General features: G+C 45.8%; 1 protein-coding gene across 1 annotated transcript in view; it reads left to right on the forward strand.

Annotated features, from left to right (window-relative positions):
- The window catches only part of ARHGAP31 (Rho GTPase activating protein 31), a 66,987-nt gene extending 41,816 nt beyond the window's left edge, over window positions 1-25,171 (forward strand). Inside the window, exons 2-12 of the mRNA XM_019548759.1 lie at window positions 4,668-4,770; window positions 5,315-5,459; window positions 12,036-12,118; window positions 12,486-12,593; window positions 14,477-14,619; window positions 16,230-16,428; window positions 17,825-17,949; window positions 19,543-19,602; window positions 20,254-20,868; window positions 21,271-21,554; window positions 22,465-25,171. Coding sequence (XP_019404304.1) covers window positions 4,668-4,770; window positions 5,315-5,459; window positions 12,036-12,118; window positions 12,486-12,593; window positions 14,477-14,619; window positions 16,230-16,428; window positions 17,825-17,949; window positions 19,543-19,602; window positions 20,254-20,868; window positions 21,271-21,554; window positions 22,465-24,864 — 4,265 coding nt within the window. The 3' untranslated portion in view covers window positions 24,865-25,171. The remainder of the gene's footprint in view (window positions 1-4,667; window positions 4,771-5,314; window positions 5,460-12,035; window positions 12,119-12,485; window positions 12,594-14,476; window positions 14,620-16,229; window positions 16,429-17,824; window positions 17,950-19,542; window positions 19,603-20,253; window positions 20,869-21,270; window positions 21,555-22,464) is intronic.
- Window positions 25,172-27,951: the final 2,780 nt, after the last annotated feature.

The following is a 27,951-nucleotide window of genomic DNA, read 5'->3' on the forward strand; positions in this document are numbered from 1 at the left end:
GGGGGAGGGGAGGCGGGCACTGTAGACAGTAGCATATGTGGACAGCCCATGACCAGAAAAGCAGGACCCGAGTATGCATTACCTAGTTCTGCTCTGCTGGGTTGCCTCCATTGCTGTCAGCACCTTTGTTTCATGAATGCTGTCTCCACACAGATGTTTAAATAAAAAAAAAATACATTGAAAAGGTTTGCTGCTGACCTGAGGCCCCTCAGGTCCCTTCTCTTGCTCACTTGGCTTCCTCAGATGGAGTCAGTTCTTACAGTGGGTATGTAAGAGGCTCATTCACCTGCCTGATACTTCTTGTTGCAAGTAAACTCCAAGCAAGCTTCAGGCTCTGAAGAGCTTGTAATGGGCTCTTATTCTGGGAAGACCAAAAGGTTATGTTTGAATGGCCTTTTAATACATGGAACATTTTTTCTTGAGTTTATCTTTTATCTCGATAATTAGAGACTAATATTTTAGGCACAAACCATATTACTATGACATTTAGATGAGGGGTCAGCACCGTTTTTGGGCAGTGTGTCAAAAACACCTGCAACCTTGACTTGTAAGATGTTGGTGTGCCAGGGGAGGGTGGTGGGGCAGCTGTGAGGGGCCTGATTCTTGTGGCAGAGCAGCCTTAGCCCTTTCCCTGCTGTCTGCTCTAAGGCTCGTGTGCCCACTGCCAGCAACAAACTGGACAAGGGCTCCACAGATCCCAGTGAAGCTGCTTGCAGCTTCCAGGCTGCCTGCTACAGCTAGCCTGGGCTCTGGGCATGCCCCTGCCACCTGCCAACCCTCCCTGCAGCTGGTAGGGAGGCTGCAAGCAGCTGTACCAGGGTCCATGCAGTCCGGGCTGGACTCACTGGCAATGGTGGGTGCACGCACACCTTGAAGAGGACAGTGGAGAAGGGGTGGGGACTGTACTGCCACAACAAGCACTGGGCCCCTTGTGGCCTCCCTCCCACTGTCCACCCCCAGGCACACATGTCAAGCAATATGCCTTTGCATGCCACTCTCTGGCATGTGTGCTAGGGCTTGCCTATCTCTGATCTAGATACTTTCAACTGTTTTTTTTCATAGTCTTCACTATTTAGCTTTAACTTGAACATAATCTTTCTCTTCCTCTTCCATGTGGCAAGTAGTTATTCATCTGCCTTTGCACCAGAACAGATTTGAAATTAATATGGATCTATCTTAGATTATTGCTATTGCTGTTATCATTATTAACGTATTTCTACTGCTGTTGCTCTTACTATGTTAGGTGCCATACACATACAGTTCCCGCTACAAAGTGCTTGCAGTCCAAATAGATTCAGTTTGTCAAGATGGGAAAAGCCATTTGTTGTTTTAGCTATTTATGTGCAGCATGCTAATCACAGGATGTGAGCACCTGCTAAAAGATAACTGACTCTCAGTCCTACTCAAAGATGGAAGGGTCTTCTGTTTGTTTCACTCTCTCTTCTCTCTGTCAAAAGGTTTTTATGAGGGACAGGTGGAAGGAAATTTCCTTCTTTAACCATCTGTCTCCTTCCACATCTGTTATTAGTGCAGCTGCCCCTGATGGCAGAGCAGTGCTAGTGTGACTGTGAATGGGTGGGTCACACCGTTCTTCTCGAAGGCTGTGAGACTGAGTTATCATGCAAGGCAGAGTTCTGTACCCATGGTACCCGTGCTGAGAAACCTCTGTCTCTTGTTCCCGTGCATCCTGGATGTTATACAGGCTGCTTCAGCATTCCTAGTGAAAACTGTTATTATGGTAGAGAAATAAGCAGGTATTATGGTAGATGGCGATGGAAGAATAGTTCTCATCCATCTGCTCAGGGGACTTCAAGACCAACCCAAGGTGGTACAGTGAGTCTTTGCCTCTAAAGATCCACACAAATTCTCTTCTCTGCCATCCCAATGAAACTCCATGGAGATCTCCAGAGGGGAATCAGATCTGTTTAGATCATGGGACTTTCAGGGTAATTGCTGATAGGCCTTTTTTTGGTTGAGGCATTGCTGGAGTTCTGTGTATTTGAGAGGACCCAGCCACACAATTGGGACCCATGAGGACACCCTTACTCCGACAGCAATGGCAGAGGAGTGGTAAAGGGGCTGACTTCCCCAAGCAGCAGGGACTGTACTAAATCATCAGTTGGGGCTTACTGATGTAATCACCTAGAGAAGCACGTAAGAGAAAAAGAAGAAGGGCCTCCTTGCTGAGTGGATGGAGATAGCTCTGACACAGCTAAAGTCTCTTGACTTTCATGTCATGTGGCAAATGCTCTTAATACTCCTGCTTTCAGGAAGGGGGTAGCTTAGGGAAACTGTAAGGAGCTATACAGATGGGATTTGTTTCACTTGGCAGCTCAAAGGGGTGATAAGCGTTTATGCCTTGGTGTTCATTTAATTTGTGTGACTTGTCAGTATGCTACTGGAAGGAGCGATACACTTTTTTATATAGCCAACTAAATATATATTAAAACAGATGCCTGGAAGTGCCAGCTACATTTAGAGCTGGGAATATTTCTATATTTCTCTCCTGTGCATTTGCATGTTCATAACTTTTTCATAGCAGTCACCTTCGGTGCTGAAATTTTCCATGTTGGGTTCTGCCCCAAGATGTGTTATAGTATGATTATTATTAGCGGGAGTTAAGTGTGAGGAAAATCCAATTTTTCCCCATTTTTCTCTTTTAGTTGTGGGAGAATGAGTAAAAAAGCATGTTTCCTGTTGGGAAGCAATCAAACCAAAATCTCAGTGACCCTGAGGCCAGCTCCTGTGGTTAGGTTCTCCTGAAGTCAGTTCTGTTCCTACGTATGGGGAGCTGTAAAGTTGGCTTTAGGTTATCTTTGGGCCAGTCTGATCCTCAGTCCTGAATTGCTTCTTGAAGTGACCATTCTGGCAGGTGGGGGGATTGCTGGGAAGCAACAGTGTTCAGACCATACCTCCTTCTTCTGCATCTCATACATGGCTCCTGAATGAGGAATGGTGCAGACGTGATAGAGCAAAGTCTGTGGTACGTGAAGGCTCCACTGTGGTGGGAAACCTTGGTGGCCCACTTAGTGAATGTCTAGTCCCTTTTTTGTGTGAAGGAGCAGTTTGACACCGAATTCTTGGTATGGGCAGAGACCTTGCTGAAGACCAGTACTTTGGCTTGGCTTGCTTTGTAAGGGCTGGAGTGAAAATGATTTGAAAGTGAGGAAAGTCTCATCCAAAGTGCCTCAGAGGCATCTGCCATGGCTTTTCACAGAATGCAAAGCTGTCCACCCCCTTTGTGCTCTCCACAGTTTTTCACTTTGCCTGGTCCCTTTGTGGATGCTAAAAGGGGTGGTGCAGGAGTCTTGCTTTACTAAATAGCAAAATACTTGAGAATAAAAATAAATAAATAAATACAGTTTTGCTAATGGCCCTTATTCATCATTTCCTAAGATGCCACTGTATCCATATGACCCTAAATAGTCCCTAGGAAGCTATATACCTTGGCCCACTAGAGATGCACAGCAGCCCCTCTGGGAAAGCTCCCTGGACTCCTCTCCTGTGCATTGGAACTGCATCCATACTGTTACACTCAGCCCTGCCTTGGACTGCCAATTTGGGGCCCTACATGTCTCAATTGTGTGCTAATGTGATATTATGATTGCAGGCTTATAACCACAAAAACTCAGGCAAGGATCAGCCAGAAGCTTTCACTTTGTGGCATTCCACAGATGCAGTAATTGCTGCGCCTGGCTTTCTGGTTAAATGTCTAGCTTAATCTATTACTGTTTGTCTCTGAAAACATACAGGATGCTCAGTGTGGCTGTGTTAATGCTCCTGTAAGGAACCATAACATCTGTATTTACTCACTGTTCTGTGATCGTAATTGCTCAGGTTTAATGTTGTGTTAATATAGTTTCCAGCATTGAGTAGGGAACAACTCGGCTATTATTAGTAGTAGTATTGTTGCTGAGTGTCTTATCTGGTACTGTCATGACAGATCAGCCCAAAAGAATGATTGGCTTTTATACTTGCGTAGTGGGAGAAGCCAAATCTCCACACTTAAACACAGATGAACTTTGGGTCGAGATCTGGAGATGAACTGAGTTGCTTGAGCTCATATCTACTCTAAGGATCAGCTCTACTGTTGTTATTGGTTTGGTGGAGCTCTTTTGAAGCTGATGGTCCTCTGTGAATCTGGCTCCTTTTCCAATTTGATCTCCCCTGTCTAGGTGATGAGCGCTAATCATTTGAGTACCTTGGCTCTCAGAGAAGTGCAGTATTTCTTTAATTTTCTCCAAATTAATCAGACCCGTTGGCTCAACACACCCAATCTGGAGATCACATAAGAATAGCTCTTCTGGGGGGATTCCTGCTACTTCCTGTTTCCAGTTAGAATGAAAACACTTTCCCTGCTGGAAAAAAAAGCCTTTTTTGATTTTCCAGGTATTTCCAGAAAAGCCTTCTTGGCATCAGGCTCAGTGATTGTCATAGCGGATGAAGACTGTAGGTACTGCAGTGCAACACCATTGGGTTATTTACTGACTAGCTCTCTGAATCAGTTTGTGACTACTTTGGGGGATTTTATATTTTTCATTCTGTATTATGTCCATTTCAATACTTTTCCCCATTTGCTGCTTTATGAGATTGACTCCTTAGAGGCCCGTCATGAAATGGTCTCTCTCTGCTTTCGCTGCTGACATATTACTCTTTTCCATTCTCAGTCCCCTACGTGCTGAGGAGCTGTGCGGAGTTCATTGAAACTCACGGCATTGTGGATGGGATCTACCGGCTCTCTGGCATAACATCCAACATCCAGAAGCTGAGGTAAGGGCAGATTGCCAGACATGAAAGAGACTTAGTGGTACTGCTGTGTATCATTTTCTGGGACTTGTCCAGGCATTATGTTGAATCTTGTCCCTTGGTGGATAGCAAGGGCAGCAGGGCCAGGCTTTGGTAGAAAGGAGTCCTGGATTACAGGCAACCTTGGTTCCTAAGGCTGGTAAAGCCCAAAACCAACACATCTTGTGTCCCAGGAGAAGCATTTCCATCTAAATCCATTAATGGAGAAGCCTGGGCATATCCAGCTCTTGACATAGAGATACCTGCTCTTGCTCTGAGTAGGGCAAAATCCCTGTATGTCAGTATTGTGGCCCAGCAGCAGAGTTGTGTGAGGGAAGCCAGAAACCGAATGAGACTTGGAAACTGAGCCCAGGACGTGTTCTGGTAGGGACTGCAGGTAACACAAGGGCAGATCTGTGCTCTCCAGCTTCTCCTGTTTGTTTCCCTCTACCTGTGACAGCCAACTAGGTATGGACTACTGCCAGTCCTATTCTTCTACTCTGTTATGTCTCGGTCTGTGTTGTTTCAGGCAGGAATTTGTTTCTGACCAATGCCCAGACCTCACAAGGGAAGTTTACCTCCAAGATATTCACTGTGTGGGGTCACTCTGCAAGCTGTACTTCAGGGAGCTGCCCAACCCCCTCCTCACTTATGAACTCTACAAGAAATTCACGGTGAGCCTTTTTTGTCTCTTCACAGCCCAGTGCATGGACTTGGTGTGTTAAAAATTTTCCAGTGATGGCTCTTTTTGTGTTTCAGTCTCCTGCTGGCTCTGTTTCTGGTGTGTATGTGTGTTTGTCTATACATATGTACATGTATACATACATACGTACATACATATATGTCTATACAGGCTGTATCTACACAAGACACTGACTGTGCAGTTGTTATTGTGCAGTCATTTAGCACTTGCATACCCAAGTACTAAATGATTGTGCAGTATCTGGTGTTGCTGCATGTGCAGTAGCATCTCCATATGGCTTTTTGGTGATGCTGACTGTGCAGTAGGTCATTACTGCTGTGCAGCAGTGTCACTTCATGGTTTGTGTCACATGATGCTACTGTGCAGTAGTAATGAGCTACTGTGCAGTAAGACTGTTGTGTAGATGTGGTCACACACATACACACATATACACCCCCCCCAATATATATATGTGTGTGTGTGTGTGTATGTGTGTGTGTATATGTGTGTACGTATATATATATATGTATATAAAATGAGCCATCCACATTCCCTCTCACTTTGTCTATTGCTTTCTTTTTTTTCTGTTTCTTTCCCTCTGTCCTTTCCCTCTTTCCCATACTTATAACTTCCTTTCTCTTTGTTGTACACTTCATGTTTTCCACTCTGTCTCCCCCTCGCCCTTTTTTTCTCTCATTTATTTTTTTTTCTCCTTTTGGATTTGAAGTGGCAGTTCAGTTTGAAAGTGACAATTCTGGAGATGCTGTGGGCCAATAATTGCCTTTGAATGCAGAGGACTGCACTTGCTGGCACAGGAAGCTCCATCTAGTTGGATGCTCCCGTCTCTCAATGTCCCCTTTCCTCCATTACTCTTTCATTTTGTGTTTTTTTTTCTCCCATGTCTTTTCTTTGCTTACAATCTTTGTGAATGCCAGTGGATAATAATTCTAATCAGGAAGGCCTGGATTCCTTGTTCTCTGCACCTTGTGAAGTCATTTGCATCAGTGAGTGCATGGTGAGTGCAAAGCAGCTGTCTTTCTGGAGCAGTGGTACTTTTCACCTAGTTTGTACTGGCACAAATGAGGGTAGAAGATCCAAGGGAACGGAGAATCAAGGCCAGAGTGATCACATCATGAATGTAAGGAAGAAGTCAGCTGTTTAAGCAGAAATCTTTAACCACATTTAAAGAGACTCAAAATTCAAAGTGTAATAACTCCATTCTGCCAACTGACTGTGGATTACTGAGGATACAGTTGGGGTCTGGGAGCAGAAAAATAGACCATGAGCCCTGTAGCTGAGCTTCTTTACATCAATGTTGAGGTCCATGGTTGGAGCTTTATATGGGATGCATGATTTGATGAGTAGAAATATTTTATTACATGCAGCACAAGTACTGACTCCTAGCTAAGGTAGCCTGACACTTTCCACGATAACATCTGGTTTTGGTTGCCAATCACTTGTTCAAACTTTAACCAACACTTTGAAGTGAAATTTTCCATGCCAGGGATCTGCCTTAGGCTGAAGTTTTGGTTTCAAAGGTGATAAAGTTTGACAAAGTGATAAAGTTTGACAAAGTTATAGGAAACCGAAACAGGGGCTTATAATGGGAAGGTAGTGTTGAACAACCTTAATTATAGGTGTTGCTACCTGTAGTGTCAAATGATGTGCACAGTAAAATACTTTGCTGTCCTTTGAGATGAAGGGCACTATGGGAAAATTCTTCAGTGTGGACACACTTATATTTGGAGCCCTTGCAGGAGGAGAATCTTTCAAGAGGGCAGCAGCTGCTATGCTGTAATTGTTTTGAGTGAATAAACTGAGAATGATTCAAATATAGCAAAACCATTTCAACTTTAAGTTCCCCATGGGGTTGTGTAGCCAAACTCTTGTTGACATCAGTGACAGAGGGAGTCCAAAGCACCTTTAAAAGTTGGTTTCTCGATCTTAAATTAGGACTACAACATCAAGATGCTCAAAGTTAGTGAGAATGTAAAAAAAAAAAAGATATGAGGTATTTTTTGATTATTTTTTATTGAATAGTGCCTCTTTGTGAGCAGCAAGTGGCAAGCATCATTGTGTCTGCCAGTGCTGACTGATAGACGAATGCTGAGGAGGGGGAATAACAAGTAGATCTTAATGACATTTTTAAGTTTGCTGAGAAATGCAGGCTTGGGGTGACTGACATTATTTTGCAAATTTGGGTCAAATTTGATGAATAGATTTGGCCAAAAGATAAAAGGTCAAAAAGTCCAAATCTTTCACAATGTCTAAATGAAATGTTTCAGCTTTTCATTCTGAAAGCCACCTTCATTTTGAAATGGATCTAAATTTGATTTCAGCAAGAGAAAAGAAAAGGGGTTAAAGACCACCCCCCAAACTAAATGAACTGTTTCATTTGGGGCTGAATCAATGGTTTCAGTTGATCCAAAATAAGTACTTTATTCACTTCACCAGAATATCTGAAATATTTTCCCTTTGAGTGAACCTAACTTGATCTTTTTTTCTGACTTTTGGTTCAGCCATTGCACCAAATTTTACTGACAGATCAAGAGAAAACCCCTCAGAAAGGGAATCTGATTGAATCTGCGATAGGTGGACAGCTCTGCAAGGACAGCAGGGTGCTGTTTGGAGCCAAGGATGTGTGTTAATCTCATCCTGTCTGACTCAGTGCTGTCTTGGACAGGGTATGGGCACAGTTTTGAGTCACCACTGTGATTCAGACATTAGTGGCCTAAGAAAAGCACGTTTTTAATCATGAGGGAAGGGTTAGCCTTTTTGCCCCAGCTATGTCAAGTTTATGTATATAATATCCCAGACAACCTTGTTGGATGTTTATGGATGTTTACTCATGCAGAGCAATGCTCACCAATTTCCTATATATTCCAGCTGGTAATGGATATCTGTCTGCTCTGAGCTTGACACTGGTAGGTTCACAAACACTAATACAAAGATTACTCCATCAAAACAGATTGACAATGGAAGGCCTCATGTCCTCCCCCGCCTCCAGCTCTACTCCACAAGCTAGCCGGGAACTAGGGTGAATGTCCTCCAAACTGAAAACTTGCAGCACAGTCAGTTGTGTAAACAGGTGACAGATCATAAGTGCCCTTGACTGTGCATCTGAACTCTCCTGTCTCCAGACTGATCTCTCCCTGTTTACAAGGTGAAACTTCCAACTTCAGAAATTAATGCTTCCTTTAAAAACAATTTAACAAACAGCTGTTAGTTTGGTCCTTTAGTCTGGTATGCTGCAATTCTTGATATTTGTGCTTAGTCATCTGTCCTGAAGACATTCCCCAATTTTATGTACTAGCTCAGATGGATTAGCAATTATACAATTTTATGTCTAGCTCAGATGGATTAGCAGCACAGCTTGTGGTTCTGAGCAGGTCGTTGCCTCCCTTGGGTCACCAGTCTTTTGCTGCCTGTCTCAACTCTTCTCCCCGGAAGCCTGCAACTAAAATCTGTGCTTATTTACAGCTCTGTAACACAGCTGATGTCTAGCATTTCAGATATATGCACAGAAGTCTAGATGCTTCTCCCCCTCTATCTCTGGTCAGTACCATTAGCCAGCAAATCTTACAGGGAGAATGTGCTTTCTCATTCCTCTTGTTTCTGGGATGATGGGAGTAGGGGTTTTTAAATATATTTTTAATAATACTTCAGCATTCCCAGTGAGGGTTTCAAACAAAAGAAAAACTGAATAGAATTTGGGATGGGTTCACAGTGTTCAAAATTCCAGAAGTGGAGTTTCCCTAGATTTCAGGTTTTAAGATCTGGGATTTCATTTTAGTCCAAAGCAGAGGTGGTGCCTGATGAAGCCCAGATGTGTACCTCCTCAAATTCACAGAAGTCAGACCTGGTCTCCTCCTTTTTCTGGTGCTGAACTTTGTGAAGGTCAAACAACACAGCAGTAGAAAGGTCAGCCTAACCTCTTCAAATGGCAAAAATAGCTCTAGCCTTGCTTTGAATGAAGGGCACAACTGGATCATTTTTACTCTAAATAACTCACTAGTGTCAGCCTCCATTAAGTGTTTTGAAGTTGCTGGCAAGTGCAGTGTTGGTAAATACATATTCCTTATCACTGTGAACTTTCCTAGGGAGATGTGTGATTCAGGCTATTTAAATTGGTGGCACATATATGCAGTGTTGCAGAAGCTGATGGTCTGGGGTCAGTGATTGCAGTGGTGCTCCTGTCAGTGACTTTATTGGTAAAGCTGGCAAAGCCTGTTGTCAATGAAGTGAGAGGTCTGGCAGTGGACACCATTATCTGGCATGGTCATGGTGATGTTGGAAGTGTCTGTGTGCCTGCAGTTGTGTGCTGGCAACAGATTTCAGCTGTCTAGTTCATCACTGGGTTCACAACCCTGGGGCAGTAGGGGCATGTTCAGATCCATTGGTGAAGTTCATTTCTGGCAGCAGTATTGGTGATGCTGGTCTGCATGTGATTTTTGCATAAAGAACAGCTTGGAAGGAAAAGAGTGGTGACTGGAGTTATGATAACAGAATTATTATTTTGGATCTAGTAATGACTGTGAATAGACAGGAAGATGCTCTTATGGTTGTGGTTGATGATTTCAGGTTAGTAATACTTAGGCAGTTGATGACTAGGGCTGGGTAGTTTCCTTCCTCTGGGTTGCAGCACTACTAATGTCCTCATGTAGACAAAGTTTCCATCAGCAGCATGGGCTACATGTGTCTGTCACTGAACTTGCTCCAGCATCCAGCAGCAGCGGCAGTGTGGGCAGGCAGATCTGAGACAGTGGTGCATTGTTTGCATCTTGTGGTTAGTTTTCTCCAGTTGCACTGCTGAAAGGGAATAGCTGACAGACAAATAACAAAATGGCGATGAACTCCCAGGAATTCAGACAGGAGTTTCTCACAAACTTGCTCAGTTCCTGCTTATCAAAGTCATCTCTAAGAAGAAAGTGCATAACCTGCATCCTGAGTAAGCAAATCAAATCCCTAATTTGTTAATTAATTTATTAAGCAATGTATACACTCATATCTCTGAGGCACCTACCATTAGAGAATTAATTCTTCCATCCCACAACACTATATGAGCTGTGGTATCTACAGATGAAAGTTAACAATAATATTGCTCATTTTGATTTATATATTGCAATAATTTTCATCTCCTAAATCCAAATTGTTTTCATTTCACAGAGCTTGAAAGGGACCTATCTTATTTTTCAAAATTGTTTGCATTTTTAAAATATATATATATATATATATATATATATATTCATTTGCTCTTTCCTGTCCTCTTCCTGTTTTTGCCCCAATCATTTTTGTAAATAAAAACAAGAAACACTAAAACAAAAATGAATTTTTTAAAATGTCTGGTGGAAAATAAAAGGGAATAGTCCAAAAGGCAAGAAAGGAAATGGTTCTCTTAATTAAAGAGGTTAAAGTGTTTAATGAACTAAGTCCTCGTCTTTCAACCCTGGACTTGCGGGCAAGACCATACAGTGAGGCAAGAAAATATTGTTATTCTGGTAGGAAGCTGAAATTCCCACTGAGTTGGGAATGGAAGTCCTGAGAGGTAAATGAGACAGGGCTACTTCTGACAACTACTCATTTTCTGTACATGCATCTCTTTTTGTCACTTTTCTGCTCCTTCTGAACTCATTACCTCAGTCAAATATTGTCTTGTCCTGCTACTTCTGGTCCCCCATAGACTGTGGCAGTCCACCATCTGAGCAAAGGCAGCTGATACCGCTCCCTCTCTACTTTGGGGCTGAGGCCAGAGCAGAGGAGCACTGGGACACTGATCAGGCATGTCATGCCCTCTTGAGCTAGAAGAAGAACAGACTTAGACAGCCTGCAGGACTCCAGGCTGGCTTGGGATGGGTGATGGCTTGTATTGTATTGGTTGTTACTTCTCTTTAATTGACTAATGTGTTTCTCTGAGGAAAAGGAGAGAAAGAGAAGCGTGCATTGGTTTTGGGGACAGTAATGGCCTGCTTTGGGAGAGAAGGGTATGGGCTTGGGAGGGATTTCCCTGGATATAAGGCAGGGGAGTGGAAGGGAGTAGGGATGGAAGGGAACATGGAAAAGAGGGGGAAAATGTTGTTTTATTTTATGGAAGTAGTGACTGTAGTTGGGAAGTGAGGGTGGGTTGGCCAAGGGGAATGCTTGCCTAGGTAAGAGGCCAGGGATCAGAGAGGGTGGGCAGGGCAGGGCAGATTGCTTTTGAATTTTTTGGGACAGCTTTTTGGATACTTATTTTAATATTTCATTTTTTAATAAGTTTTATAGATTCATAGATTGTTAGGGGCTGGGAGGGACCTTGTAGATCATGGGGTCCGGTCACCCTGCACTAGGCAAGAAAAGACAACTGGGGTCAAGTGACCCCAGCGAGGTGACTGTCCAGTCTCCTTTTGAAGATTTCCAGGGTAAGTGACTGCACCACCACTGGAGGGAGTTTATTCCATAATCTGAACGCCCAACAAAACAACACAGTTTGTTTGTCTTTTATCGCAAGCTTCTCTGAGCCTTTTTTGGGAAGAGTGGCACACGAATCAAATAAAAAAAATAAATGAACAAATAATTTATTCCTCCCCAGGAGGCAGTATCACACTTCCCAGAAGACCAGCAACTGGCCCAAATCCAAAATGTCATCCAGGAGCTCCCATCATCACACTACAGGTAAGAATTCAGCCTCTGGGGTTGTAAGGGAGTTATTCTTAGCTGATGAATACAGAACCCTGGAGTTCCTTGAAATCCTCAGGGTACCACACAATGTTAGCTCCCTTTGGTGTGCAAACATGACTCACAAGTGAAACCCAGAGGTATGAAATAGCTGCACTGGCTTTCTACTACCCCACCTGGCTGGTTTTCCATTTACACAAACTGCAGCCATAGAGGGATGAAATCAGGATCCTCTGCACCAAAACGCAGGGTTGAGCAGGACTGGAATTCTGTTAGCTATTCTTAATTAAGAAGTTGCTACATCCTCCACTGGTAATTGGAGACATGGTCACATGCAGCTTTTTCTTTCTCCAAACCCTTGCAGGACACTGGAATACCTGATCAAGCACCTGACTCACCTGGCTTCCTTCAGCAACATGACCAACATGCACACCAGAAACCTGGCGCTAGTGTGGGCTCCTAATCTCCTCAGGTACTAGAGAACTTTTTTCCATTTCCCTCCCAGGGCCCTTCTGTAATGGTGCAGGAGCACTTGCAGGCAGTCTCTCAGATTGGTTCCACTAATGCAGCAAAACTAAATCATGGAGCAAAGTAAAGACAATTTTAAAAAATCACTCTAGTTAAACAATCTGAGGATTTACTCCTGAGCTTCCAGCAGGGGGAAATTGTTGGTTTTTAAACAGTGCCTTATTTGGAAGTTGACAGAGTTCATTTCAAAGTAAGGAGTTTATTCACCATTATGGAACAGAGGCAACTTTTTAGGAACGTTAATGCTTGAGTGGGATGGGATAGAGTTGAGAGAGAGATTGTAGCTAGGGAATAGGGGATGCTAGGGCAGTGAGGTGAAGCAGAGTATTGAAGACTTTAATCCAAATCTGCTGTGGTCACAAGTGAAACAAGGCTGAGGGCTGGAAGATAGCAGCTTGGGGACCATTGCCAGGATCACAAGACTACCAAGCAGTTTTTTGTTTTCTGTATGGTAAACTCTGTGAACAGTCCCAGAAATGTAATACTACAAGAGTTTGTGCAGGTGGACTGCAGGGTGGGTCACATCATGACAAAAAAAATGTTCTGGGGGAAAAATGATGAAATACTTAATCTATTTTTATTTTGTTGAAACTTGAATTTTCTGGCACTTTTATTTGAGAACAAAATGCTGGAAGACCTGTGTGGAGAGTCCAGGACTAGATTAGCTGAGGGTACTGCAAGGAAGGTTTAAAGGGTACTGGTGGAGCTGTTTGGGGAGCCCAGAAAGGAATAATAGGGGGAAATGCATGTGCCTGTAGGTCTGATGTGAGCTGCATTGGCAAAGATGGGTAGATGTCTAAGAATACAAGCAGTTGCTTGAATAACTAACTCATTCTTAAATTGCAAGCAGGGCAGAAACTGTCCTGTGAGTGGATCAAATGTCGAAACTATTGAGCATCACAACTGGGCATTTAGCACTCAGACATTTCCATTCCAGCTACTGTCCTTCTTGTCAGACAACTTGAAGTCTGTTTCCTTTTGCAATCGATTGTAAGTGCAAATCCCAAGGAGGATAAGAAAGAGGCAGGCAATGGAACTACAGTCTCCTTACATGGTTATCCTCTTGGCAAGGCCTCAAGCTGTTATCTAATACACCAGTCATTAACTTTACAAAGGGTCCATTGCCCAGAGGTAATTTCTTCAGTAACACTTTGACATGTCAAGATAAGAAATGCTTCTCTGCTGAAAGAGAGGAGAGAAGGTAAGAGCGCAGGAGGGGGAGCAAGGGAAGGGATATAGAGGCAGGCATAAAAAATTTAGCATGAAAAAGGAGAGCTGAAGCTAACTCATGAGGTTCAGACAGAATCTCCCCTCAAATTTGATCTGGTGGTTTTGTTCAAATCCATCTTATGGAGCTAAGTTCAACCCACAAAGCTCCCATCTGAGTCTTGAGAGTTTGAAGGGATTCTGCTATCCAGTGTTGTGGTCCGGGCCCATCCCTAACAGAAAAGGGACAACGAGAAGGTGAAAAGAGAAGGGCATGTAGATGGAAACAAGAGGGGAAAAAAACCTTCTGTGGAAGGAAACCAGGTGAAACTAAAAAGTGGAGTTTAGAAAACAGTCCAGAAAGGGAATGAAAAGGTAGAGATGATGGATGAAACATGAAGGGAATAAAGAAGGAATGGAAAGGTAAAGGAGGAATGAAAGGAATGGAAAGATACCGTGAGAGAAAAGGTGCAGGAGACACAGCAACAGATGGTAAAAAATTCTCATTCAAGCCACAGAAGGAAAGGACACTACACAATTCATACTAGAGGAAAGCTAAAACAATCATGAGATATAGTGTCTTACCGTATTTATGGTTGCTTCTCCCATCCCATGGTTTAGATCAAAGGAGATTGAGGCTATAGGCTGCAATGGGGACGCGGCCTTCCTGGAAGTGCGAGTCCAGCAGCTGGTGATCGAGTTCATCCTGAACCATGTGGATCAGATCTTTAACAACATAAAAGCCAGCTCCATGGAGAATGATGGTAACTACTTCCGCTGCTGCATGCATGAACCACCAGACCTCTGCACCTCTTTCTACCAGTCCCTTATCACTGTAGCTTCTTATCAACTCTCCTTAGTTTACCCTAAGCCTCCTTACCTGTACTCCACCCTCCACTAATCATAATACCTCTCACTGACATTACTGACACCCCCAGCTGAATCATGAATCCTTCCCACAGATGCTCCTAGACCTATCAATATCCTTCTCACCAATACCCTTCCTTATCCCTTGCCTTTTTCTCTGGACTCCCAACAATATTTTTATTTTCCCCACTTCTAAGGCATAACCATATTGCCTAAAGATCCAGTATAAGCCAGGCTCCCCATCCACAGCTCTCCCATATGCCTTGATCCTGATGTGCAGGGGCCCCATTCTTTGAACCCACTTGCCTGTGGCTCCAGTGAGCCCTCTAGACTGAGCTGCAGCCACCTCAGTTCTTCTGGTGCTAGTGAAGTTCCCATGTGCTTGTTTTCCCTTGGAAGAAAATGAGGGCCACAGAGTGAAGGATTCTATATTTGGGTTGTTTCCAATAGTCACAAATACCATGATGGAAGGACTGGCTTGCCTACAACACTGCTGGTGCTTTATGTAGCTTTTGACTTCCAGATCCCCCACTCAGAACTGGCCTGCTCCAAGTCTCCCATCCAGAACTGGCCTGAGTGAATGAACAGTGTGGACCTCTAATGGGGGTCTGGAGGCCTGTGGAAAACACATTGAGAGGTTCAGCCTTGTTCTAAGTGGAGAAGTCTCCATATCACAGACCCCACCAACACTGGGATTAATTGTCTGCCTTGATGGTGGTAGCTTCAGGACTGTAGAGGCTGGGCTGGAAGGGACTTTAGAATGTCACCTCCAGTCCAACCCCCTGCTCAAAGCAGGATTGTCCCTGACTAAACCATCTCAGCCAAGTGCTTGTCTAACTAGCCCCTAAAAATTTCCCAGGATGGAGATTCCACAAACTGTATTGGTATCCTGCTTAACCACGCTCGTACTGAGAAAGTTTTTCTTAATTTCCAGCCTAAATGTCTCTGGTAGCATCATTGCTCCTAGTCTGACTTCGAATTGGACAAGGTCCATTTAGGGCAAGGCTGAGAGCTACAGATAAAGCAATATGTGGGAAGCTACATGTAGATAGAGACTTCCTGGCTTCAGGACCATCAACTGGGGGCCCTCCACACACACTAAGATTTCAATGTGAATGGAAAAAAAATAATGTCAGTTTTCAAAACAGGCCTTCCTTGAAATGACTAAGGTAGAAGACAGGTAGTAGAGAGAAGGACGAGCCACAAAGTTCGGCCCTGGGTTCAATCTTCCCCGATGTATGGGGGAACAAGGGTCCAAGCAGGTCAAAGGGGTACATCTTTTGCTGTGAGGTAAAAGAAGCAACCCAGGGTAATAGAGAGCTTAGCTGGTAAACCGAACCCTGCTGGGAGGCACTGTGTTATGCTTGAGAGGGATCCTAAGACAGAGGTCCTGTTGGGCAAGTACATCTCTGTGCAAGTGTTTTATGCCCTGCCCGAAAGGACCTAGCTGAGAGCCCTAGCTCAGGTCTGACCTCCTGGGGCTGAAATTTTGCTTTTCCTTTTTCAGAGAGCATGCCAGTGGTGAAGAGTCTTACCCTCCCCTCAGCCTCCTTGCCCATGAAACTGGTGAGCCTTGAAGAAGCTCAGGCCCGGAGTCTGTCAGCTTCCCACCCTGCCCGGAAGGAGAGAAGAGAGAACAGCTTGCCTGAGATTGTTCCGGTTACTGGATCCTTTTTCCATACTGTCGTTGACTTACCCGACAGCAAGTAAGTGTCCAAAGCAGGCTAAAAAATAAAAATGCCACCTAAGAGACAGACAGGCAGAACACCTGTATCTTCTGATAAAGTGTGACAGTCCAAGAGGGAGAATCTGGGTAGAGTGAGCCCCTCAACCCACCCAGTGAAGGAAATGCAACCATCCCAGAGGGAGGAGGTTGTATTTCCTACCCTTAGGTGGGGAAAAAAAATCGCTGTTTGTGAGTGTTTCTGAGTGTGATGTTACAGCCACACTGGGCTTCGGGCTCCCACCCCACCTCAGACCAGAAACACGCCAGCCTGTGCAGGAAGGATTGATTGTCTTTTTATGCTCAGGGGCCACTTTGCATTTGGCTGGGGTGGGTTGACTGGCTACAAGGTCTTAAAACATCTGTTGCAGGAGCTCCACCTGCTGGTGGCTGCCTGGTGCATGACAGTCTATTCTCATCAGCTACTGGTCCTGTCTCTGCCAAGCAGGGCCTTGAGGGGAAATTTCACTTTTGCTGTATGATTAAGTGATTTTTCACAACAGGGCACCAGTGCTGTGAGCAAAAGAGCCTGACCACAAGCTAATTTGCTGGAGCTGTCGGCATTGCTACCTACCTAATCTAATAATGCATACCAACAGCACTTCCTGACACTGAGATTACAGCCTCTACAGCAGAAACTCATTTTTCTAGTGATCCATGAAAACTCTTAGCAGAGTTGTTTCTATAAATTTACTATATAGTGGAACAGATCCAGCTCCCAGAATACTGGGGAGCATGGTAGAGACAGCTTACTCCCAGGAAAACACAAAAGGGGGTTGCTTGTATCTAACATCTGGTGGCATCTCTTTTTCTCTATACTGTGGCAACAATGAGCTTTGCTCTGATCTCCAGGGGTCTTTTGAAGGGGACACTCTGTCTCTCTAATGTCCTCTTCTGAGTATCAGAATGATAGAGAAGACAAATTGCTGAGGCAGAGAGATGCATGGAGCAAGAGCTGGTTGATGCAGTATGAACAGAGAGAGACTAGCAGGGAGGCAAAGACAAACATCTACACTATAATCAAGGAAAACATGCTACAGAGGTGGTGGGTTCTACAGTTTCAGGCTGGGATTTTCCAAGGGAAGTAAGGGAATGAATGCTCAGCTCTTATTGAGGGTCACAGGGATTAAGGAGACCAGTTCCTTTGGGCCCCTTTAAAAATCTCTTCCTCTTGGCCTATGTCATATATGCCTTGCCCATCCCAGAAGCCAAGAGCGACAGAGAACTAAAGAAGGGCAGAGGCTGAGACGATTGGGGGGCAGAAGCAGAGGCAAGCGGGGAGAGGGAAGGTAGAGATTCTCATGGTGTGCCAAGCAGAGGGAGGTCTTTCCTGCTCAGATTCGGGCACCTGTCACTGACCTATGTGTTTTTCCTTCTAGGAGAAAATTATCCACCAAGTCCAAAAAATGGAAGTCAATATTTAACCTGGGCCGGTCTGGGTCAGAATCAAAACCTAAACTGAGCCGAAATGGCAGTGTCTTTGTGAGAGCACAGAAGCTGTCTGGTGAGAAAGAGGGGTTTTGGTTCATTCCCTCCCTCTGCCAGCTCTTTCAGTCTGTCCCATAGGCTGGTTTAAAGGCAGCATTGGCACAGGATATAATCCCTTGATGCTAATGCCACAAGCTTTAGGATACAGATTGTTTTTTTGAAGAGAGCAAGGGAGCCACATAGTTGAACCCTTGCATCACAGGCCATTCTGTTAGCGTTGCAAAGAAAGTAGTCACAGCCAGACTACGTCAGCCAACTCCCATGAATACTCCATTGTGGCATTGGAAGGAACATGCTTCATTGCTCAATACCCATGCATGGGGGTTGGAAGGACTAGCTATTGTTGCCTTGGATCACTTAGATAAATTCAGCATCCCAGATACAGATTGTGGGGGCCCATGCTTGTGGAAATGTTCTCCTTCATCACTTGGCTTGGCTCCATTTCCTAACACTTTCTCCATGGCACTGCGAGTAGAGAAGTCCCATGACTAAGAGACCATTAAAGAGCCAATTATGGTCAGTGTCCTACTTTCAAAAGGATCTTTGTGAAAACTGGCATCCCATGCTCCCTGGCTTTCTGCCCTTCAGTGGTGCAGTGGAAATTATTATATCTGCTAGGTTTTAAAGCAAAAAGATGTCTTTCCTAATGGCCAACACATCCCAAACTATGGATCCCCCAACACTGCCATCTAACATGTGCACTGCTGCCAAGCAGCATATCCAGTGTTGCTAACTCAATGCATTTAAAAATCATGAGCCTGGTTCTAAAAATCAGGAGATTGGCTTAGACAACATGGGGAGGGTTTTTTTTAATAATACATTTTGCACTCTTTTAATTAGCCTTCTGGTGCTGGAGAATTTAGAAGTTGTGTGTTTTAGGCCTTCTCTACAATCATCAGAACCAGAAATTCGTTTTGTTCTTAAAAAAAGAAAAAATAAGTGGGCTTGCATAATCTCATGAATTCAGGAGTTTGGACTTTAAAATGAATAGAACAAGGCTAGCTATAACATTGCTGAAGTTGGAACATTCCCTATGCTTTGTTCAGTTGGCGAAGTCCACAGAGTAGAAATGAACTTGAACCCTAGTCTGCATCTGCTTGACCATGGGGATGGTCCTGACTGAAGCTTACAGTTACATTTTCACTTCCATCCTGGTACAACTTGCATAAGCTGTCTATAGGCACAGGCAGGAAACCTGCAGGAGATCATAAGATAGGCTTTGGTAATGCTTTAACCACAGGACCATTCTGTCCTAATAAGAAATATTTTAAACAGGCTTCATCCCCAAAGCTACATTTTCCAGTTTGGATCTTACCTTTCCCAAACCTGGGAGACCAGGGTTCAGCCTGTACCAAGTGCTGTCCTAAAGGTCAGCACTGAGAGAGACCAGGCTGCTTGCTTTAAACCCCAGATCCTCAAAGGTATTTTGGTGTTGATTTCCACGGGCATAATGGATCTAAATGTCTTGATGGACCTGGGCCTCTGTGCTTTTCCCTGGTGTTAGCCCTGCACTCTGATCAGAGGCTGTAATGATAGTGTGTTTTGCAGTTAGGCTGTGAACTGAGAGTCCCCAGGCTCTGAAATAGATTTCTAAAATTGATTTCCACAGAGAAAACAACAATTCGACCTGCTAAAAGCATGGACTCGCTATGCTCCCTGCCTGTGGAAGGTAAGATGCTGGTAGACTGTGTACTCTAGCCCTATAGCTAAGGGCCAGGCCTGTATTTTCTTAGTTGTCTTATGTGTCTGCAGGCGTGTTGGACAGTGTTTGTGTTTCCATGGGTGGTCGCTGACTTACAGGTCCGTGTTCACTTATTTCTGTGCCTGTGTGTCGTTGCCTGCCTCTCCTGTCCCTCCATGGGCATGCACTCTTGTCCCCTCTGTGTTTGTAGGTTGCCATATGCACCTGGACATGAATATGGGCCTGGATGGATATCTGTTACTGACACAATTGGCATAATTTAGTTCTTGGTGGGCACCAGGTCCCTGTTTGTGGGAAGGCAAACTAGAAAGAGGACATGGCTGTATAATTTCCCTGTAGCCAGCCAACAAAGACCCTGACAGGGGTGTCTGGCAGGGATAGTTGAGTGAAAAATCCCAGATAATTGCTGTGAGAGGGGACCCTGTCTGGCTGTAGTTCCTGTCCTGGGTAAGCTGAAAGTGAGTCCTGTCCACTTCCCTCTACCAGGGATTCTGGAGAGCTGTGGGACTCTGGTGGGTCCTGCCCTTGCTCCAGGGTGTACTGAGGAGGGTTTCCCTGAGGGCAGTGATTGCCATCAGCGCTCCTTTGCTGATCATCTTGTTCCTCCTCTCCCCCCAGGGGAGGATGAGAAGAGCCGGTTCAAACGCACAGTGGCTGCTGGAGGATTCTTCATTCCGGTGATGAAGGTGCGGACAGGAGGCACGGGAAGCTCATATGACCTCAGCAAGGAGAATGAGTGGGACCGTGAAGGGACCATTACAGGAGCCGTGGGAGGTTCAGAGCACAGTGGGGACAAATCCTCCCCCACGACCTCTCAGGCTTGGCTGCCCCCTGAGCAGCTGAAGGTATTCCGGGCTGCAGAGGACCCTGAGAACGAGCAGACCTCCCCGAAGATGTGCCGTATGTTCTACACCTCAGAGGTGGCCGCCAAGTCAGGCTTCCCCAGCAGACTCTTCCCTCTGGAGGCCTCCCCTCGGCACCAAAGGAAAGCCCTGACCATCTCAGAGCCCTTTGCTGTCTCTGTGCCCCTCCGGGTGTCTGCAGTCATCAGCACCAACAGCACCCCATGCCGCGTGCCTGCCAAGGACAAGCCGGTCCTTTCCAGCTTGGAGGAACTGTGTCCCTTGGGGGCAGATGGCTCCACCCACACTGCACAAGAAGAGGAAAGCCATGCCAGCCCTGAGCAGGCCACAGGCAGGGAGGAGAAGCCACCTGGGGATGAGATTGCAGCAGGTAAAGCTAGGAGCAGCAGCCAGTTTGCTAAGCAGAATCTATGCGGGGCTGAGAAATTGCTCCATTGCAGGGAATTGCAGTCAGCATGGCAGTGAAGAGGCCCATAGCTCCCAATGGTAGAATGTGGGTGGGGAGAAGCTCATGGGCCCAAATGGCATGTAGTGGGTGGTTGGAGTGGGTGGGTGCCCCCAGTACTTCCTGTGCAGCCTCAGTGTGAACTTCCTCCTAGCAGTGCTATGACTGAGCCAGCGGGCACTCAAAAACCACATAGCCTATATCACATTGGCCTATATCAGCTATAATGGGCTGAATCTACACATCAGCATTACCTCTGCACTCTGTGGCAGGCACATGCCCCATACTATGAGAGGTTCATGGAATTCATCTGTGTCTCCAATCTAGGTTCTTCCATTGAGAAACTGCCAGCAGCCAGAAAGCCTGCACCTTTAGAAACCCCTAAACCAACAGCAGAAAACCAGGAGCCAGTGGGTGCTGGGAACAACAGTAGCATCAAGAAAAGCCCAGCGCATGATGCCAGCCTGGCTCAGGCACCAGCATCAGAGACCTCAGCAGAGGAGTCCATGCACAGCCAGGTCAAGGTGAAGGAAGGCCTATCAGAAAGGGACAACTGGCAGCAGGAGATCTCAAGGGCTAAAGAGGTGGAGGCCTTGTTTCTCAGAGAACTGGTAAGGAGGAACCTATGAAGAGGGGTCGAGGGATGGATATGATGCTTTCTTACTGGGGTAGTCTGAAATATATCTGTTCTTTGCAGGTTGCAGACAAGGCTAGGGAGCTTCCTAGCATGTCTACAGATAGACAGCTTCATGCATATACACTAAGCAGGGGTAGACATGGCCAGAGGCTGGTTTACTTTCCCTGCTTGCTCTTATCTCTCCTCTTAATCCTCTCTTCACTTTACTGCCTCAGTGGATACGGTTGTTCTTCCTCTGGAAGTTTCTCTAGGTGGCTGACCACATTGATCCTCCATCTCTGAATTCCTTTTCCTGCTATTTGCATTCTTACCCTCAGAAACACTCACAAGTCCTTTCCTTTCACCTCTTGATTAATTCCCTTGGCCACTGCTGCCAGGTGAACATAAGTTTCCAGAAAGCTACCCCAAATGACCTTCAGCTCTGAATGGCTCCAGTGAATTTAGAATCTGGTGATGTGTGGGAGCAGTTCAGATGATTATTTCCCATATGCATGACATCGCATTTGTCAACATTTATTTAATGGGGAGTGTAGCACAGCTTGCCGAGGCACGTAGTTGTATTTAAGGGGGCAGGTTGGAGGAGTGTCTGAGGAACCGTCTGCTGTTTCTCAGTTAACTCACTTAATGAACTTGTTTCCTGTCTTGATTTCTAGCCCTACCCTCTGATGACCTCTCCTGTAAAGCCGCTTGTGTATAATCATACTTACTTTGCCAAACTTATGGTGCTGGTGGTGGGATGCGTGTGTGTGCATGTGCTGAGGTTCCCACTTGTCTGACTGGATTCCAAGAGGGTGGCTGTAGGCAACATACCAGGCAGTTGGGAGTGGGGCATGCATTGATAAGGTGATAGCTTACTAGATAGTGGCATTTCTGGTGTGTTTCAGGCTGAAGATGATGCTGCCAATGCCCTACTGGAACCCCTATGGCCAGAGATTCAACAGGAGCTCAAAATTATTGAACCTGAAGAGGAGCTTTCGTCCTTCCCCACAGCGGCCCCAGAGGCAGGCCAACCCCAGCAAGTGTTAACACTCAGGAGTGAGTCTGCTGCCTCACCGCAAACAAACAGTTTCTCCTGTGGCTCAGTGGTGGCCCCAGGCCTGTCCGAACCAGGAACTACAGTCAGAACCTCATGCATCACATCTCAAGGTCCATTATGTGGTGTCCCCTCCAAAAATGGATCCAGCGGCCTCCAGAGTTTTCAATCTGAACAGGCTGCACAGCCTGACAGGGCTGCTGCTGTACCCAGGCCAGGCGCTGTGCCCTGTGGGACTGCTGCCCCAAACAACCCTCCAAAAGTGGAGGGCATTGCAAGTGCTCTTCATCCCCCTCCCCAAGACTTGAAGCTTCATGGAGAGCAAGGGCTTGAGGAGGTTCTCTCCAGAGATGAACTCTCTGGCCACAAAGGTGCCTGTTTGGACTCAGAGAAGAGAAAAGGCAGCAGTGGCCTGCCACTGAGGGAAAAAGGTGGCATCCCTACAGGCCAGGACAGAGCCCAGGCCCAGAGGGAGAAGGTTGGCAAAATGGCTTCAGGTGTAGGCAGTGTGTTCCTGTCAAAGATGCAAAATGGAGTCAGAGTCCCACATCCCTTAGAGGGCAATGTAGCCAACAAAACCCAAGAGACATTTGACCAAGAGGAGGAGGAAGCATGGACAGACAACGTGCAGGGCTTGGAGCTGGTAGAGCCTTGGGAGGATCACCAGTGGGTTACCAGCCCACTCCACTCCCCCACCTTCAAGGACATCCAAGAAAAGGGGATGCCAGACTTTCAGCCGCCAAGTCATGGAGCAGAGGAGGGCCTTGCTACTCGGCCACGATTCAGCCGCAGCCTTTCCCTGGATAGTAAAGACACGGTGATGAGTCTGTGGATTGTCCAGCCACCTTTCACAAATGCACCATGTGGCCTGAGCAAAGTCGAGCAAGATAAGAGCTATTTGAGTCCTCCAGAGGCACTGCCTGCCAGGCTGGAGGGACAGGGTATGGTCTCCCTTTCAGAGCCAGAACAGAAAGAAGTGCATAGGAGCAAAGCTAACCCTCTGGGCTTGAAGCCAGAGCTGTCTTTGTCACACCATAATAACCCAGACAGTTCCTTACAGCCAAAGAACACAGATAAAGACCCACCCAAGCTTCAAGAGGTCTTGCTCAGTGAAGCATCCCTGCCCAAAGGACCGTGTTCTGCCAGTGAGTCGCAGCTAGGTAGCAACAGAAGTGAAGACACTCCCCGTAAAATGAGAACCAGGCCGTCATCTCTCAACCTGGATTCTTTCCTTCCAGCCCCAGATTTATTCAAGTTTGAGGGCCTGGTCATGCCCACTTCACCTAGAAACATCCTGTGTGGGCAGAAGGAAGTGAAGGGCAGTGATTCTGTCCCATCGCTGCCTGTTGCTTGCCCTGCTGGGAATACAGCTGACTACTGGGGATCTCGCTTCGAGGCTTGCAGAGACCTCGACCTAGATTACATGACTGTGACCCATGCCACTACAGGCCGCCGTAACTCTGCCCCTGTGAGTGTGTCAGCAGTGAGGACCTCCTTTATGGTCAAGATGTGCCAGGCCAGAGCAGTGCCGGTGATACCGCCCAAAATTCAGTATACACAGATCCCACAGCCGCTGCAGCCTCAGAAGGCTGACGAGGATGCCCCTCCAGCACCAGAGAAGAAGGAAACAGAAACAAGTTCAGCCACTCGGGAGACTCACAGCGCAGCTTGGAGTCACCCTGAGCTTCCAAAGAGCCCACGAGCAGAGAAGAAAGCCAAAGAGGAGAAAGAAAATAGTACCCCCACTGAAATGGATTCAACCCCTTCCAGCCACAGTGGCCTCAACGCTCCTCCAGACCTGTCTCACTCCAATAATACTTCCAATCATGATGCCCCTGTGCTGCGTAGGAAGCGCACCTCAGAGGGGGAGACCTCTGGGGACAACCCCCAGTCCTCAAAAATGGAGAGGCCATCAGGATTCTCCAAGCCTTCCTACAGATCCAGGCCGGGAAGGCCACAGAGCCTTATTCTCTTCAGCCCCCCTTTCCCCATCATGGATCACCCCTCTTCCTCCACAGACTCCAGGGTGTTATTATCACCCATAAGAAGCCCCTCTCAGACCACCTCTCCCACCCCCATTTGTGGCGATCTGTCTGGGACCCCGCGGACAACGCCTGAGGGGGTCACTCTGAGGAACAAAATGACCATCCCCAAGAATGGCCAAAGACTGGAGACCTCCACCAGCTGCTTTTATCAGCCCCAGAGGAGGTCAGTGATTCTAGATGGGAGAAGTGGGAGGCAGATTGAATAAAGGCATTTCCCCTCCTCTCCTCTTCCCTGGTGGATGAGACAGGAGCATCTATTTGTTGCTGTTGTTATTGTTCTTATAAATAGTCTATGCAAGGAGGACACAAATCCCCCCACCCCTTTTTTGTCTCCTATAGAGCATTTTGCTACTGAGGTTCATGTTCTCTCTGTCTTCCTTTTGCTTCTCCTGGCCCTCCCCACTTCTCCCGACCCCATATTATCTGCTTTTTTACAAGAAATCCCAAGGAATTTGTCTTTCCTCTGTCCTGTTTTCTAACATGGACTGTCTGAAAACCTTGCCTTCTGTCTGGAAAAAAACTTGCTGTGTTCCAGTGGACTTGAGGACAAGGAGGTAAGATCCAGCAGGGATATCCTTTTCCCTTCCTAATGAAGGACAAATTGCACATCCAGCTTAGCTGACTTGTTCTGGGTGGGATGGGACAAGATGATCCTTGAGATCTCTCTCAACGCTATGAGTCTCTAGGCAAACTGCAGAGGAAGCTGGTGGTACCTGAAGGTAGGAAGGCAAACCACACTTGTGAAGATCATGTTGGATGTAAGTTACTCCAGAGAGCCCCCCGTGTACCAATACTCCGCACGGAAGGCACTGCCTCTAGCTGTAGTCTTGCAAGATAGATGTGCCTCCCCACCAGAATAGACAAAAGCTGGAAGGAACGTAGCTGGATGGGAGAAGTCCAACTTCTCTTTTTAACCTACTGATCTGTGCATGCCTGGTTGTATCACAGATAGTACCTCCTGCGGTAAAGTTTGGTTGGAGGTTGCTTGTGGCTGGCTCTCTCATTGCAGGGTGGTAGTGGCTACTCTGGCTGATGGTGGTAGCAGTGACGTTTTGGGTTAAAAGGAAAACCAAGATCAACTTTTTGCCATCCTGTAAGGCCAGTTTATGTGCCCACAATTCTCCCCAGCCACTAGTTCACCTCTAGCCAGCTTCTCCACCTGCAGTTGCATAGCAACCCACCTGCTTGACAAATATGAGAACATCTAACCAGCATGTCCTTGGTCTTGGCCTACCCATCTCCTGATCTGTGCTTATCCAGCCGGTGGCCTCCCACTTTTGCCAAGTGGCATGACTTGGGCCATTGGCTTCTTGCTCCTTTCACAAGACTGTAGCTCAGCTCCACTGACTGTCTTACTCCCACTTACCTGGCCAACAGGCATCTTCAGACCAGTGAGGAACAATGCAAAAAGGATGATTTGCAGGTGCACAGAGCAGACCATAAACCATATCCTGAGGGGAAAGGAAGGGGAATTCCATTTTAATTAAACTCATGCCCAGGAAGGCTGTTATCATTGCTAGCAACTATGTATTCATATAGGGACAAGCTGCCAGTGGCTTCCATTATAAACCTTCTAACTCTAAATTAACCACAGACTCTGCTGTTGATTAATGTATGACTGTAAACTGTTGTAAAGCCCCATGCAGTCCATGGTGTTTCTGTATTTGAAGACCACTAGTGATACTGTAGCAGAGAGACACATACCAGTGCTACCACCTGGTCCTAGCAATTACATCTGTAGAGCTCAGAATCTATCTGATACTTAGCATGCGCTCCAGTTTGAATAGGAACTAAGCAGCTAGAAGGGCAGGACTAGGATTCCCACTACAAGCGATGAGCAGGAGAAATCTCCAGTTGGCTGTGGGCTTGGTTTCACAACACGTTTACACTGGTGTAAATCAGTTTGGATGCTGGTGTGACAAAAGTAGAGCAAACACTTAATGTAGAGCTCTATACCAGTAACTCACTTAAGCCTGGTAGAATTATCCTGAAAATAATTACAGGTAGGACTGCATTATAGTGCTTTGTGTGTCCACAGCTTACTCCAGAATAGCGGTTTGCTCCAGGCAAGCAATATACAGCTATTCTGGGAGAGCAATATCTGTCAGTCCTGGATCCAGGTGTAATTTACATTGATGTAAAAAACTGAGGTAAGTTACACTGGCACAAGCGTGTAATCACTAGATCCTGTGTTTAGATTTTTATTTAAAGGAATGTGCATTGTTGGTGTTTCAAGTGTAGCTGTTGCTGGTTAGCAGGTGAGTTCTGTGCAAGAAATTGCCACTTACTTGGTATTATCAGGACTCTAAGCTCTAGATTCATGAAGGTATTTAGATAGCTAACTAACTCCCACTAATTTCAAAGGGCAGGTATGAAAGATTATGTAAATCGAGGCAGAGGAGAACTAGTTCTAGATGCCAAATTAGCCTGGAAAAAACCTAGAAACTTGCTTAGATTTATGCTCCTCTGTTGACCTCAGCAGATATTTAATATAAGAAAGCAGTGCAGCAGCCTACCTTGACCATGGGACTCCGCCCTGACAATGATTGTATCTTGTCCCTTGACTATCTGCAGTCTCCCAAAGCAAGCAGCAAAGCTTGTCTCTCCAACTTTCTTTTAACATAATTCTGCTCTTTGTTTAATCTGCCTGGGAGCCAAGGGCCCTCCATCCAGCTCTTTGTGAAAGGACTGGATCCTTAGCCATGGCCATACAGTGAATGGGAAGTGGTGAGGCGTGGGTAGGCACAGCATTTAACAGTTTACTGTAAAACTTTTTTGCAAACATAATGTGAATATAAATGGTTCTAAAGTGTTTCAGTTTCAATGAGCAGATGTTGCAGAGTGTGTGAGAAACTGTGAAGGGAGAGTAGGAATAGATAAACGAGTTTCAAAAAGCAAAATGTCAAAAAGACACGGAAGTGATGAAAGGTTGACTCCTGAAATGGTCTAATTTTTTGATATAATGAAATCTCTGAGACTAAAAACTGAAGGAAGGGTAGTATGCATAATATATATAATCTTAATGGGGTCCCTTTAAAGTAATAATATCTAATTTGCAGCTTGGACCCCTATTTACTTAAAATTTCTGTTCTGAACTTCAGATGATGCATCCAGTTCCAAGACCCCAGCAAGATACCCTGCATATAGGGACATCTCTTGTAGAACAACAGAAATTGCCCTGTTTATCATCATAAAGTTGGGCTTGGGACCTCAAGTTTTGCAAAAGTGGGAGTATTTGGGTCAAGTGTTCCAGCTCAGCTCCCTGGAGATGTGGGCCCAAGGTACCAGGTTCA

The sequence above is a fragment of the Crocodylus porosus genome, unplaced genomic scaffold, assembly GCF_001723895.1.
Source record: "Crocodylus porosus isolate Cpor-Errol unplaced genomic scaffold, CroPor_comp1, whole genome shotgun sequence".
In the NCBI taxonomy this organism is placed as follows: domain Eukaryota; kingdom Metazoa; phylum Chordata; order Crocodylia; family Crocodylidae; genus Crocodylus; species Crocodylus porosus.